This window comes from Hipposideros armiger, unplaced genomic scaffold (assembly GCF_001890085.2).
Source record: "Hipposideros armiger isolate ML-2016 unplaced genomic scaffold, ASM189008v1 scaffold_449, whole genome shotgun sequence".
In the NCBI taxonomy this organism is placed as follows: domain Eukaryota; kingdom Metazoa; phylum Chordata; class Mammalia; order Chiroptera; family Hipposideridae; genus Hipposideros; species Hipposideros armiger.
This window is the reverse complement of record NW_017731799.1, coordinates 39,891-53,690: the sequence shown is the minus strand read 5'-3', so window position 1 is coordinate 53,690 and position 13,800 is coordinate 39,891. Positions and strand designations below refer to the sequence as shown.

Here is a 13,800-nt window from a genome sequence, read left to right as displayed (position 1 = left end):
CCCCAAATTGACTTTTTAAAAAATGTTAACAGACATATGCTTAAAATATTATACAGCAGTTCATTGTAGTATTTTTAACAATTCTGTTTTCTTGGAAAGGCCTCCAGAAACTTTGTGTTCATTGGCAGAAGTCTCAAAATTATAGGAAGTGATAAGAATATGAGAATAGAGACTAAAGTCATAAATTCACTTTGGCTTACATTTATGTTGTACTGGATGATCATCTGTTAGTTTATGGGCAATCCTTTCTCTTGATTATAGTTGTCTGCCAATAAAAGTGCGACATAAATATGAATATAAAGTTTGCAAGTACTTATAGAAATGGACAAATTTGGAAATGTATCAATTTTACTCAATTCTTGATCAAAGTACATCTTGCAGAAAATAGAAACTAGTTTTGACATCTAAAATATAAACAAACCCTAAATCACAAATTTGTGAACCATTTCTTGCTGCTGTGAAATCTATCTGACTTATGTGTATAAAAAGTTAGTCTTTAGTTCTGAAACTGGTAGCTCTTTCTCTTAAATTCTCCTTCTTATTGTAGTTGTTATCCTCTTATTTTATCTACCATGTTACACAAGACCATTTGAGATTCTTTGTCCCTGGAAAAATTAATAAATAACATTTGACCAAAATCTTCAGTTGTAAAACATTGTGAATTCCTGTAGTTTTAGCATGTTGATGTAAGTATATTTGTAATTAAAATGGCTTTATGATTTTTAAACTACTTTATTTTTTTTAAGATTTTATTGGGGAATTGGGGGAGAAGAACAGCTTTGGGGAATCAGGGAAGGGGAATAGACAAGTTGCTGTCCTTTTGTTCTTCAGTCTAGTTGTAGAGGATGTCGCTTCACTGGCCCCTGTTGGTATTATCATTGCGCTCTTCCCTGGTGAGGCAGTCGCTCGCCAGCCATTGGACGGCTGCTCACGGCAGCTCACAAAAGCTCATGCCCGCTGCTGGCCAGCAGCCCCACTGCAGCCTACGCCGTTGCCGGTGACTCACGGCAGCCCAGCTCCAGGTCGAGCGGTTGTTCAGCATCTTAGCTGTAGAAGGCGCAGCGTCACTGGCCCTCATGTGGGATCTGACCCAGGGCCCTGCTGCTCACAGGTGGCATCCCAAGCCAACTCCTAACCAACGCGACTCTTGGCCAACCCTTAAACTGCTTTTAAAATGTATAATTGGGGCCAGCTGAGTGGCTCAGTTGGTTAAGAGCTCACTCAAGAGTTTGAGCTCTGGGGCCGGCCGAGTGGTGCGATGGTTAAGAACTCGCTTGGGATGCCAGAGTGCCCCAGTTCGGATCCCACATAGGAGGGCCAGTGACACTGCCCTCTACAGCTAAGATGCTGAACAACAGCTCAACCTGGAGCTGGCTGCCATGAGTCGCCGGCGACGGCGTGGGCTGCAGTCCCTGTGGCAGTGGATTGCCATGGGCTACCGTGTGTGGCCAGCAGCCAGCGTGAGCGGCCAGCAGCCAGCGTGAGCGGCCAGCAGCCGCAGTGAGCGGCCGTCCAGAAGCCGGCGACTGATCTGCCTCGCCAGAGAAGAGCGCAATGATGGTGCCAACTTGAGCCAGTGAAGCAACATCCTCCACAACTAGATTGAAGAACAAAACGACAGCAACTTGTCTGTTCCCCTTTCCCCAATTCCCCAGCACTGTTCCCATCCCCCCAATTCCCCAATAAAAATCTTTAAAAAAAAAAAAAAAGAGTTTGAGCTCTGAGCGGCAGGGTCCCCGGTTTGATTCACGGCCCGAGCTGAGCTGCCGCTGAGCTGCCAACAGGTGGCAGGATGGCTCAGCTAAAAATAAAAAAAATGTATAATTGGGCACATGTAAGTTGCCCCTGCTACTAGGGGATTAATGGGCCAAGATGGCTTCGAAATGGATAGCTAAAGAGAGAATCTAACCAAGAAACAGAAGACAGCCATATGTGTGTGATCATGAATGGGAGTTGGGGTGTGACCATGAGGGAAGGATGGGGGCAGGGGAATAACAAAACCCATAAACAGTACCACTGCACATCAACTGTTTCATTTTGCAGCTTTATCTATGATCTCCACAAATACTTAAAGACAGGTGGCTCAAGACATTACTCATAGGCTTGTTTTATAGAATAAACATTGTAATCAAACCTCTGTTATGAGAGACATACTCCACATATTCCAAGAGTATATCACATGTAATTTTTTTTTCTTGGTCTCTGCTTTTTAGAAAGTTGGTAAAAACATAGGCCAAGTCATAGGTTGCCTGACCTATTCTTAGAGTAGGAGATCAATGTTATCTATATGTCCATTTCTCCCTTGCTTAAAACCCCACAGTGTCTCTCCCAGTAGGACCTCTGTCATCTACAAAGCACTGGATGGTATGGCCCGGGGCTAAGCCACAGCAGCCCCTTCTCTGGCTCCCTTAACCCCTCTCCTGAAGAGAGCTGGTCACACCCCCTTGGTACTCATGTGACACATGACACATATCAAACTGCATCTACAATTACTTATTTGTGCACTTGACACCTCCAGTAGATGGTACATTTCTTAACAAACAGCACGTATGTATACTTCTTCATTGTATACCCGGGTCCTTGCAAGGCAGCCCTCGGTAAATGTTCGTTGGATGAACTGACAGATGAGCCCTACTTATTTTAATTCATTTTCAATCCATCTATTAAAGAGTTAGGCTCTGTTTAGACCAAATCATCTGCTACCCTTATTGTTGGGTTTGAAAAATCTTAGAAATTAAAAGATGAAAATTGAAAATTTTCAAACAATTTAGTTATTAAGCAGGAAATCTTAGATGGAAAACTTTTCTTTGTAGCTGATTTTAGATTTTATTTTATTTTACTTAAGCAGTTATGTTTCACTTTTGCTTAATTTTGTCACAAAGACATAAAACTTCTGTCTAAAAGTACCTTGTTGTCCTGCTTACTACAAAATCAACAAAATGAATAATTTTAGTCCTTTTTGTAGATTATTTAGATCCAAAGCTAGACTGTACCTGAATTAACTGGATAACTAACTAAAGCAATGGTGTTTGTCATTGGAGATAGAAGTGGGTTGTTAATTACATACGTAATTGCCACCAGCAAAACAATGTGGAGGGGCCGGCCGAGTGGCGCGATGGTTAAGAACTGGCTTGGGACGCCAGAGGGCCCCGGCCAGTGACACTGCCCTCCACAGCTAAGATGCTGAAAACAGCTCAACCTGGAGCTGGGCTGCCTGAGTCGCTTGCGACTGCGTAGGCTGCAGCTCCTGTGGCAGTGGGTTGCTATGGGCTACCGTATGTAACCAGCAGCCTGCGTGAGCAGCCAGCAGCCTGCGTGAGCAGCCGTCCAAAAGCCGCAACTGATCTGCCTCGCCGGGAAGAGCGCAATGATGGTGCCAACTTAGGCCAGTGAAGCAACGTCCTCCAAAACTAGACTGAAGAACAAAAAAACAACAGCAACTTGTCTGTTCCCCTTCCCCCGATTCCCCAGCACTGTTCCCATCCCCCCAGTTCCCCAATAAAAAAATCTTAAAAAAAAAAAGACAATGTGGAGATTTCATTTAAGAACTATCACAGAAACTACAAGAAGTAGTTTCTTTTTCAGAATAAAATCTAAATTCTAAAGTAATAAAATGTATAGTAATTATTTCAAGTAACATGTAATGAAAAAGTCAATGCACAATAGAATGCAATTAGTATGTAACTATTTTATATGTAATATAGTTACATAATTATATATATGTATTTATATATATATATATATGTATGTATATATATAAACCAAAACACTACAAGCTTTCCACATGCCACCTACAATGTTTTCATTATTTGATAGTTATAGTTCATATATTTAAAATCAGAGGCAGCAGCTATTCCCAGGAAAGTTAAAATTAATTCAGAGAAAGGGATTTGCAGATGTTTAAAAAAGTTTTTGTGCCCCTCCTCCAAAAAAACAGTATAGAATCAAATATCTGCTTTCAAAATTAATCTTAATAGATCTATCAAAAGCAGCATTTTAAAATCCTGTGCTGTATTCTTACAATGTAAGTGAACTTTTGCACCCTGAATATGGCCATTTAAAATCATAAATGTGTAGCTTTTCTGGGGTTTTTTTTGAAGTTGTAAGCTATTGTTAAAATGGTTTTAATAAAACGCATTTTTTGTTGTTTCTAGTCTGAGGATCTAAGGTACTGGAGACTCATTTCATCAACATAACAAAGTAGTATTTTTTTAAAAAGCATTTGTGGGTGGAGGGGTCATTGCTGCTTAACTAAGGTTAAGTCTTTGTCCCTTCAGTTTCCTTACTAGAAAGATCTTCTAGTTCATGTTGCCTATGCCAGCCACAGGATATCATAATTCTGTAGGCCCTGCACTTTTAGATGTATAATTCTACACTGTAGAAATAAAAGTAATTGTCAGGATAAAGCACACCATAAAAGAATTTTTTTAAAAAAAAGAGTTTCTTTAGAAGGACCAAGAAGATGCAGATAATTTGCAAGTAAACTGCATCTTCTATTAAATGTCTTTATTTTATTCTGAATATGTAGATCTGACCCCATAGCCTCTGTTCCGAGAAATGAGTGCCGACTGCAGGCTAATTAAATGTATATACACAATGGAATACTCTACTCTGCCATAAGATGAAATAGTGCCATTTGCAACAACATGGATGGATCTTGAGATTATAATGCTAAGCAAAATAAGTCAGACAGAAAAAGTCAAGAAACATATGATTTCACTGATATGTGGTATATAAAACTGAAAACAACAAAAGAACAAGAAAAACAAATGAAGAAACAAAACTCATAAACACAGGCAATAGTTTAGTGGTTACCAGAGGGTAAGGGGGGAGGAGGGATAATAGAAGAGGGTAAAGGGGATCAAATATATGGTGATGGAAGGAGAACTGACTCTGGGTGGTGAACACACAACATGATATACAGATGATGTATTACAGAATTGTATACCTGAAACCTATGTAACTTTACTAACCATTGTCACCCCAATAAACTTTAATTTAAAAAAAAAATGTTATCCCTATGACTCTCCCACGACCCTCTCAGGTTCCTAGAGCAGGTACTGTTGGTTCAGAGGCTCTTCCCAGCCCTCACCTCAATACCTCCAGACAAGTTTGCCCATCTGGAACGATCTTTCTATATCCCTACACAGACCTAACCCAACTATGAGCTGTGCCAAGCCTGCCTTCTCCCAGGGCTCCTTTCTTCTCTTAGCTCCACTTCCCACAGGGCCTACACCCCACTGAGAATGAAAAGTAGTGAATCATTCAACAGGCAACTGAGGCTACAGGCCCTGATCTAATCTACTATTTCTCATTCAGTCTAGACCAGGGGTGGGCAAACTGCAGCTTGCAAGCCACATGCAGCTCTTTGGGTATGTTCCAACTCTAAAGTTTGCCAACCCCTGGAAGAGCCAATCCTGTTCCTCACAGCAATTAAAAAATTATTCGAGAGCCATAAATATATTTTTACAAATAAGGAAAATTTAAAGTACCATTATAAATGAAACTATGATAGTTTCATTTTCAGTTTTACTTCAGAGCCACATGTACGTACCCAAACAGCCGCATGTGGCTCGCGAGCCGCAGTTTGCCAACCCCTGGCAGCTCCTCTGTCTCAAAAGTTTGCCGACCCCTAGTCTAGACAAACTGTTCCATTACCTCAACCATGAGAGTTTCTCTCCAAAAGGAAATCACACCAAAAGACAATGCCCTTAAGTCTCCAGTCCCCAGGAGGAGGGTCAGGTCTCCATCCCAGAATAACTTGAGCCCTAAGCAGGGAACCCAGGTTTGGGTGCAAGTGTGCCAGCCACTACTGGAACCAGCAGGTACTCAGGAAAAATTAATAAGACAAGAGGCCAGTTTCTAGAGCCAAGGCACAGAGTCACAACAAATCAGCATCAGGGATGACTTGATGCTGGGGTGCCAGTGTCAACACCCAAGACTTCTTATATCCCCATAGCATCAAGCCTGGGTCCAGAGTTGGCTGTAAAAACTTGGACAGCTGCTAAGGCATTAGAGGGGTGGAATAAGGAGAGGTGGAGATAAAAATTAAGCTGGTTTTACATTTTCAAACCAGAGTCCGAAGAGCAACACTTGAGGTAGCCCATGCCTTTGGTTCTTTAATTTGACTAGTGACTAAAAAAAAAAAAAAAGAAGAAGAAAGAAAAGAAAAAAATGTCTGAATATAGCATAAAAGATTTCCCTGAAGAAACCTTTATTTATTTATTTTTAAATAATTTTTTATTGAGATACAGATACAATTGACGTATAACATTGTGTTAGTTCCGGGTATACAATATAATGATTCAAAATTTATATATATTGTAAAACGATCACCACAATAAGTCTAGTTAGCATCCATCCAACCTGGAAGTATAATTTTTTTCGTGTTATGAGGACTTCTAAAATCTACTCTGTTAGCAACTTTCAAATATACAATACAGTGTTATTAACTATAGTTCACCATGCTGTACATTATAGTCTCAGGATTTATTTATGTTATACCTGGAAGTTGGTACCCTTTGACCACCTTCACCCATTTTCCCCATCCCCTGCCTCAAGCAACCACTAATCTTTTTTTTTTTTTTACTTTGGATTTGCCAACTACAATCTTACAGAAGGCTTTAGAATCAAGCAGATGTGTGCTTGAATGTCTCTGCCGTTTACCAGTTCTTTAATATTGAGTCAGCCTTACTGATTTCCTGCTTTATTTTCTGTTAAAGAGGGATTTCAGCACAGTCCTAGTAATACTGTTGGGATGACTAGGACTGATCTGAGCACATAGCATAGAGTGGTTGTTCCCAAACTTGCCAGCATATTGGAATCACCTGGGGAGCTTCAAAAAATACGATGCCTGTGTCCAAACTACCCCAGAGAGCATTTCTGTGACATGGCCTGGGTTTGGGGATTTCTAAGAGATCCCCAGATGATTCTAATGTTCAGATAAGTTTGGGGATCCCTGGCATAGAGCGAGTCCTATACTGAGCATTAAATATCTTGTTAAGTGAATGGAAACAATTAGTGCCTGGCACTTACTAGCCTTTCTAGAATTCTTGGCTCCCTTCCATTCCCTGACCATCTCCCCTCTGTTTTTATTGGGGAGCCCAAAGACTTAGTATTGGTCTGTGATTCCAGTCGATGTGGCTGCCACTCAGGTCAGGCCTGTGTGAGAACGCAGAAAGCTTTGGTATCGTGCTGTAATATCCTACAGCAGGAGAAAGAGGCAAAGTTGCATGCAAGGGGAAGCCCACAGAGATCCTGTTAAGGGAATGCTTAATGAGTTTGCTTTCAAGTACACTGTATACTATAAAGGCCCTGAATGCTAATTGTAAAGTCACCTTGGAAACCAGAGTCTAGTTTTGTGCTCTCACTGGGGCTGATAGAGGAATGAGCCAGAACCCACAAAGGATAAGTCGAAGGCAGAATTTCAGCTGGTCCTGAGTTCTCTTACTTTTTGGCTTTTATATTCAACATTTGTTGCAATAAATCCTTTGTTTAGTGTTCCTGGGTCAGCCATCTGAATGTATCAAAGTTCCAAAACGTTGAATATGTGGCTTATTGGTTTCAATGTCCTTTTATGGCTCTTGGAGAGAGGCTCTGAATTCTGAGAGCGAGGGAACCATGTAAATCATTCTAAGATTTAGAAGCCAGTATCGTCTCCCCTTTCCACAAAATAGGAGGAACTGTAAAGCTGTGTGTTTCAGATGTGGGAGAGGGGTCTGTCCCTTCACTGACTATTTGAATTATTATGTGCTTATGAGTAAAAATAATACTTTGTGGCTCTCGGCGTCTGGAACTGAGGACCAGAATATTGTTTGATGCGCAAAGCTTGTATTTCACAGTTCTATGATTCAGAGCAAATTCTCAAATTTCACCCCAGTAATATAACAGAAAACATTTAAAACACTGAAGAAAAGAAAAAAGGTCAGTATCAAGAATGGTGCAAACATTTTCTACTTGACCTGAGAACCTTGATGGAGTCAGACTGGTCTTCCTTAGAAAACAAAAAGCATCACGAATTATAACTTCAAGAGACGAGATCTCTAGCTTGCTCAGTTTTTGAGACATGCATTATGAATAGAGAAGAATTTTTTAAAATTTCTTTTTCAATTACAGTTGACATACAATATTATATTAGTTTCAGCTGTACAACATAGTGCTTGGGCATTTATATAACTTATGACGTGATCTCCCTGATAAGTCTAGTACCCATCTGACATCATCCATAGTTACTACAATATTATTAACTATATTCTCTGTGCTGTACTTTACATCCCTGTGACTATTTTTGTAACTGGCAATTTGTACTAAGAGAAGAATCTTTTGTTTTCAGGGTAATTCTATACTTACTAGGGATTATATAAAGTACTTTGCAAATCATGTGGGGTTTTTCAGCTAAAAACTACCACAGATTAAAAACCTGATATTGACACTTTGTAATACTGAGTTGCTTAGGAAAATATGGATATGCTCTCTTAGTTAATATTTAGCACTTATGTAATGTTTTATGTCTTGTATTTAGTATTAAAGATACGTGAGCCTAAGCCACATTTCTATCACTCTCAATTTTTTAAGTTTCCTAATTGTTCAATTGAATTAGCTTGTAACTCCTTATTATAGGAATTTAAAAGTAAAATGGTATATAACACAAGTTTATGTATATGTGTGTTTTCATTCTACTAGTTATAAACTCTGTGACAACTGCATCTATGGGGTTATCTCAAAACATTAAAACAGATCCCTCTATTGTCTATCACCTTTTTTTTTTTTAAAGATTTTTATTGGGTAATTGGGGGGATGGGAACAGTACTGGGGAGTTAGGGGAAGGGAAACAGACAAGTTGCTGTCGTTTTGTTCTTCAATCTAGTTGTGGAGGACGTTGCTTCACTGGCCCAAGTTGGCACCATCATTGCGCTCTTCCCGGGCGAGGCAGATCAGTCGCCGGCTTCTGGACGGCCGCTCACTGCGGCTGCTGGCCGCTCACACTGGCTGCTGGCCGCTCACGCTGGCTGCTGGCCACACACGGTAGCCCATGGCAACCCACTGCCACAGGGACTGCAGCCTACGCCGTCGCCGGCGACTCATGGCAGCCCAGCTCCAGGTTGAGCTGTTGTTCAGCATCTTAGCTGTGGAGGGCAGTGTCACTGGCCCTCATATGTGGGATCCGAACCGGGGCCCTCTGGCATCCCAAGCGAGTTCTTAACCATCGCGCCACTCGGCCGGCCCTTGTCTATCACCTTTTACTGCCATTTGAATTTGTTAGAACTTCACACTGAAAACAAAGATTGCACTTCCCATAGCACAGAAAATTATAATTAGCATACATCTTGCTCAGGAGAAATCCAGTTTTTAGGTGGTTCACTAACAATCAGCATTCGATGAGCCAAACCATCAGATGGGTCCTGCACCCTGACCATCTCAGATTTGACAGCATCCCGGTCACATGTAGTCCTTGCTTGGGGGTCAGTTTGAGGCGTGCATACTTGAAAAGTTAGTTTCAGAGAGTTTCAGTATCTCTTTCTTTATCTGTTCAAAAAGATTTAAAAACATCTAATAATCACTGAATAATTTTCACCACTCTCTCTCATTGATGGTTGCAATTTCCAGTGTCCAAAAAAAAAGCGAATCCTCTTATCAGTGAGACCACTTTTTTCTTAGGATTCTCAATTGGCCAAGTCCCAGTTTCCTTTGTATCCTGAGCTTTGGACATGAACCTGTGAAAATAGCTTTGTTTGCCTCTGAGCTGGCAGCGTGAATCCTGGACATGGAGTTTCTAACTGGCAGGCTGTACACTTGAATCAAGTTCCATGTTCCATGTTCCCAAGGCAAATCCTCTCTCGGTCCCAGGTCCTCTCAAACAGACCCTTGATTCACAAATGTACCCCCTGGGTGCCCTTTGTGAGTCTTGAACCCCACTCTCTCATTGGCAACAGGTTCTAAGTGATGTTGGTAAAATCCCTGCTCTCAGCAAGGACATCAGTCTCAATGCACTGCTTTCCATCTTCTCTCCCCCACAGGGTCCGGTTGCATCAACTACATCAGCATTGTCTGCCCTCTCCCCGGGGCCTGGCCTTCCTCCACCCCCTCCTCCACCTCCTCCAGGGCCACCTCCACTTTTTGAGAATGAAGGCAGAAAAGAGGAGTCCTCTCCTTCACGCTCAGCTTTATTTGCACAACTTAACCAGGGGGAAGCGATTACAAAAGGTGAGAAAACCAGACCTTGAAGCTGTCTCTCTTGGGCCCAGGCACACAGATCCCCCCCAGGGTCCACATTGATGGCTGCATCATTCCAGCCCAGTCCCCAACACACAGGGAGCTACTGTTGGGAGGGCAGGAACCTGCAAGGTACATGGGCCCAGTGGGCTGTTGTGTGGACCAGAAAGAACTTAGAGACTCCGGATTCTAAATCAGCCACGGCAGTGACTGCATAACCACTTCAGCCCTTGCTGCTTCAGCACCTTCTACAAGCAAGGCATCAAGATTAAGTGAAATAAAAATGACAAACAACAGCACCTGTGTCCTCAAGCAGTGTACAGTCTTGTCGAGGAATTATGTCATTGACTACTTTCATTCTCACAGTGAACGGTTAATTAAAAAACAATTGTACAACATTTAATAAAGTCATGTTGACAAAAACTTTATGCAAATGTATTTTTGCTTTGCATGGGTAATGGGAATTATGGTATAAGTGTCCCTGTGCACTGAGCTGGGAGTTAAGAACCCGAAATTCTAAATTTTTCTCTGGCTCCAACTGGCCGCACTGTCTCCTCATCTGCAAAGTTAGGGGATGGATCTGTAACCCTAAAATCAGTTCTGTACTCTGATATATACTTGCTAGAATGCCTTAACCTTTGGACTATGTCTAGGGGATGATTCAGCCATGAGAGAATAAGTAAATCAAACACTCCTTTTGGGCACTGTGGTTTGCCTTTTGCAAAATTTTTATCTATCATTGTATCTACTTAAAAAATAGGTTTTTCAAATTGAAAAATACAGTGTTTCCATTAACTCTAACTTATACAGGTCTCAGACTCTGCATATTAACCTTGAGAAAACACTAGACTGTTGTGAAAATAACATTAACAAAAATTCTTCTGTTGTTTACATTGTGTTGATCTAAGAAGTTAGGGACATGTCCTTTTGCGTAAACTATAAAGAAATGTGTCTATGTGTTACCTTCCCAGGACTCCGGCATGTCGCAGATGACCAGAAGACATACAAGAATCCCAGTCTGCGGGCTCAAGGAGGACAAACTCCATCTCCTACCAAAAGCCACACTCCAGGCCCCAAGTCTCCCCAATCTCATTCCCCTCAGAAACATGCTCCTGTGTTCCAGTTGGAAGGAAAGAAATGGAGAGTAGTGAGTGAAGCCCTTTAACCGTTGTTCCTGACAGTCTAACAAAGGATTAAGGGCTAAACTGTGTACCAAGGTCTTAATGATATCCAAGTGAAATGACAGAAGCAAAGGCCTGGCTAAAATAGAAACCAGGGCTTTCAGAATGCTTCCATAAACATTTTTTTTGTTTTTCATTATTTCCCATTCATTCTTTTCTTCAACTTTTTAAAATTATTTTTTTTAGTTGTGGTAAAATTACGCATAACACAAATGTACCATCTTAACATTTAAGTGTACAGTTCAGTGGCATTCAGTACATTCACACTGCATGCAGCCACCGCCACCATCCATCCACAGAACTCTTTTAATCTTTAAAACTGAAACTTTGTACCCCTTAAATACCAACTCCCCATTCTCCCTTACCTCAGTCTGTGCAAGCAACCTTTCTACTTTGTCTGTGAATTTCACTCCTTTTTCCATAAATTTTAAATCTGTGCACCATTCTGATCTGCTGTAGGCTTCTGTCCCACTGATGCAAGTGCTGATATAACCTACCAGTTCACCCACCATCTCCACCATTGTGTGAGCTGCAGATACTTTGAATGTGGATGGAAGCTGGTGCCCCCTGCCAATCCCAGGGGCTTCCCCAAAGATTGAGGACCAAAGTCCCCAAAAAAGTTGCCATGGTCTGAAAATACACTGGGACTTAGACCACTGTAGTGACCCTTACTAGCTAGCCTATTTGCCCAACTTATACATGACACAGCAGATTTTGCTGCAGCATCATTAAGACCAGACTCAACAAAAAGCTCTCACATGCCTGCTCCAACCCCACTCACTTGCCAGGGTGCCTGATACTTAACTGTTTGCAAATTGACACCAACACCCCCTTCCAAGCAACAGTTCTATCTATTAAAAACATTACAGTGACAAAGACCCGTGGTTTAATCAGTAAGAAAATGGTTCTAAAAGAATATATTGAAAAGCTATAATTAATGAACTCCATAGTAATTTCAGTATGCAATGGATTCAATTTATCTATACATCCTTATATTTAATATTTGCATATGATATGTTTTAATTTTAGGAGTATCAAGAGGACAGGAATGACCTTGTGATTTCAGAGACTGAACTGAAACAAGTGGCTTACATTTTCAAATGCAACAAGTCTACCCTACAGATGAAAGGGAAAATAAATTCCATTACAATTGGTAGGACAGAACTATGGCTGTGTAGTTACTGTAAATTGCTTGTATAAACACGCTGTATGTATTCAGTTAAGTATTTTTTTTCCTAGATAACTGTACGAAGTTTGGCTTGGTGTTTGACAATGTGGTGGGCATTGTGGATGTGATCAACTCCAAGGACATTCAAATGCAGGTAAGTGGCACTTTCAACCATGCTCTATCCCTGTGATGGCTTTGCTCAGGTCCATCCTGCTTTGCACATCCATTCTGCTCAAAAGGGGCCCTTCGTGTCCACCTAGAAAATCCTTTTTCCTATCTCTGTAAACACAGCTCTATCATCACCTCCCCTCTGAAGCCCCATTTTACTTCTTAGGCAGTGTTAACTCCTCCTCTTCAATCTCTTAGGACACATCCTATTTTGCACTTCAATTATTGGCTTACCATCCCTATTTCAAAAACAGCTATTTAATCTTTACAGCCCCAGAAACTTTGCATGGTACCTGTACATAGTAAGTGTCCAATAAATGTTTGATCAGGAGGGATTGAAGTGAATCATTGGTTCTGGGTAAGAAGCAGGGAAAGTTTTTCTGAAGAGTCAACGAGATCATCAAAAAAACAACCTGGAAAGTAGGATTGGAATTGAATTTGCAAAACAGGAGAAAATCTGCATTCTTTTAGTAATTTTGAGTTAGCAAGATGAGATATTAGAATACACAAAAGCTAAAGGACTTCTTACCTTTGCCCAATTATAGCTTCTATCTTTGTTTACATTCCTTTCATATTGGTAAATTATCCCTTATTATCTGATGTTTTCTAATAATGTTTGTTAAAATTGGATTCTAGTTTTATAGATTTTTCCTTTTTCTGTTTTAGTGGGCTTTTCACCATTGCCATGTTTTAAAAAGAATTTTTAATTAAATTATTGGGGTAACATTGGTTAATAACATATAAATTTCAGGTATACAACTTTATAATACACCTGTATTCTCCATTGTGTGCTCATCACCCTAAGTCTAGTCTTCTCTCTTCACCATATAATTGAACCCCTGTTAACCCTCTTCATTCTCCCCCAATCCTCTTCTCCCCTCTGTAACCATCATCTGTTGCCTGTATCTATGAGTTTGCTTGTTGCTTTTTGTTTTATATCCCACGTATGAGTGAAATGATACAGTTCTTATCCTTTTCTATCTGATTTATTTCACTTAGCATAATACTCTCAAGATCCATTCATATTGTTGCAAATGACAATATTTCATGTTTTTTATGGCTGATTAGTAT

The 13,800-nt window shown here is 40.7% G+C and overlaps 1 protein-coding gene across 1 annotated transcript in view; it reads left to right on the top strand.

Annotated features, from left to right (window-relative positions):
- Positions 1–13,800, top strand: part of CAP2 (cyclase associated actin cytoskeleton regulatory protein 2) — a 161,741-nt gene that overhangs the window by 133,248 nt on the left and 14,693 nt on the right. Inside the window, exons 8-11 of the mRNA XM_019665738.1 lie at positions 10,017–10,203; positions 11,184–11,359; positions 12,423–12,546; positions 12,633–12,715. Coding sequence (XP_019521283.1) covers positions 10,017–10,203; positions 11,184–11,359; positions 12,423–12,546; positions 12,633–12,715 — 570 coding nt within the window. The remainder of the gene's footprint in view (positions 1–10,016; positions 10,204–11,183; positions 11,360–12,422; positions 12,547–12,632; positions 12,716–13,800) is intronic.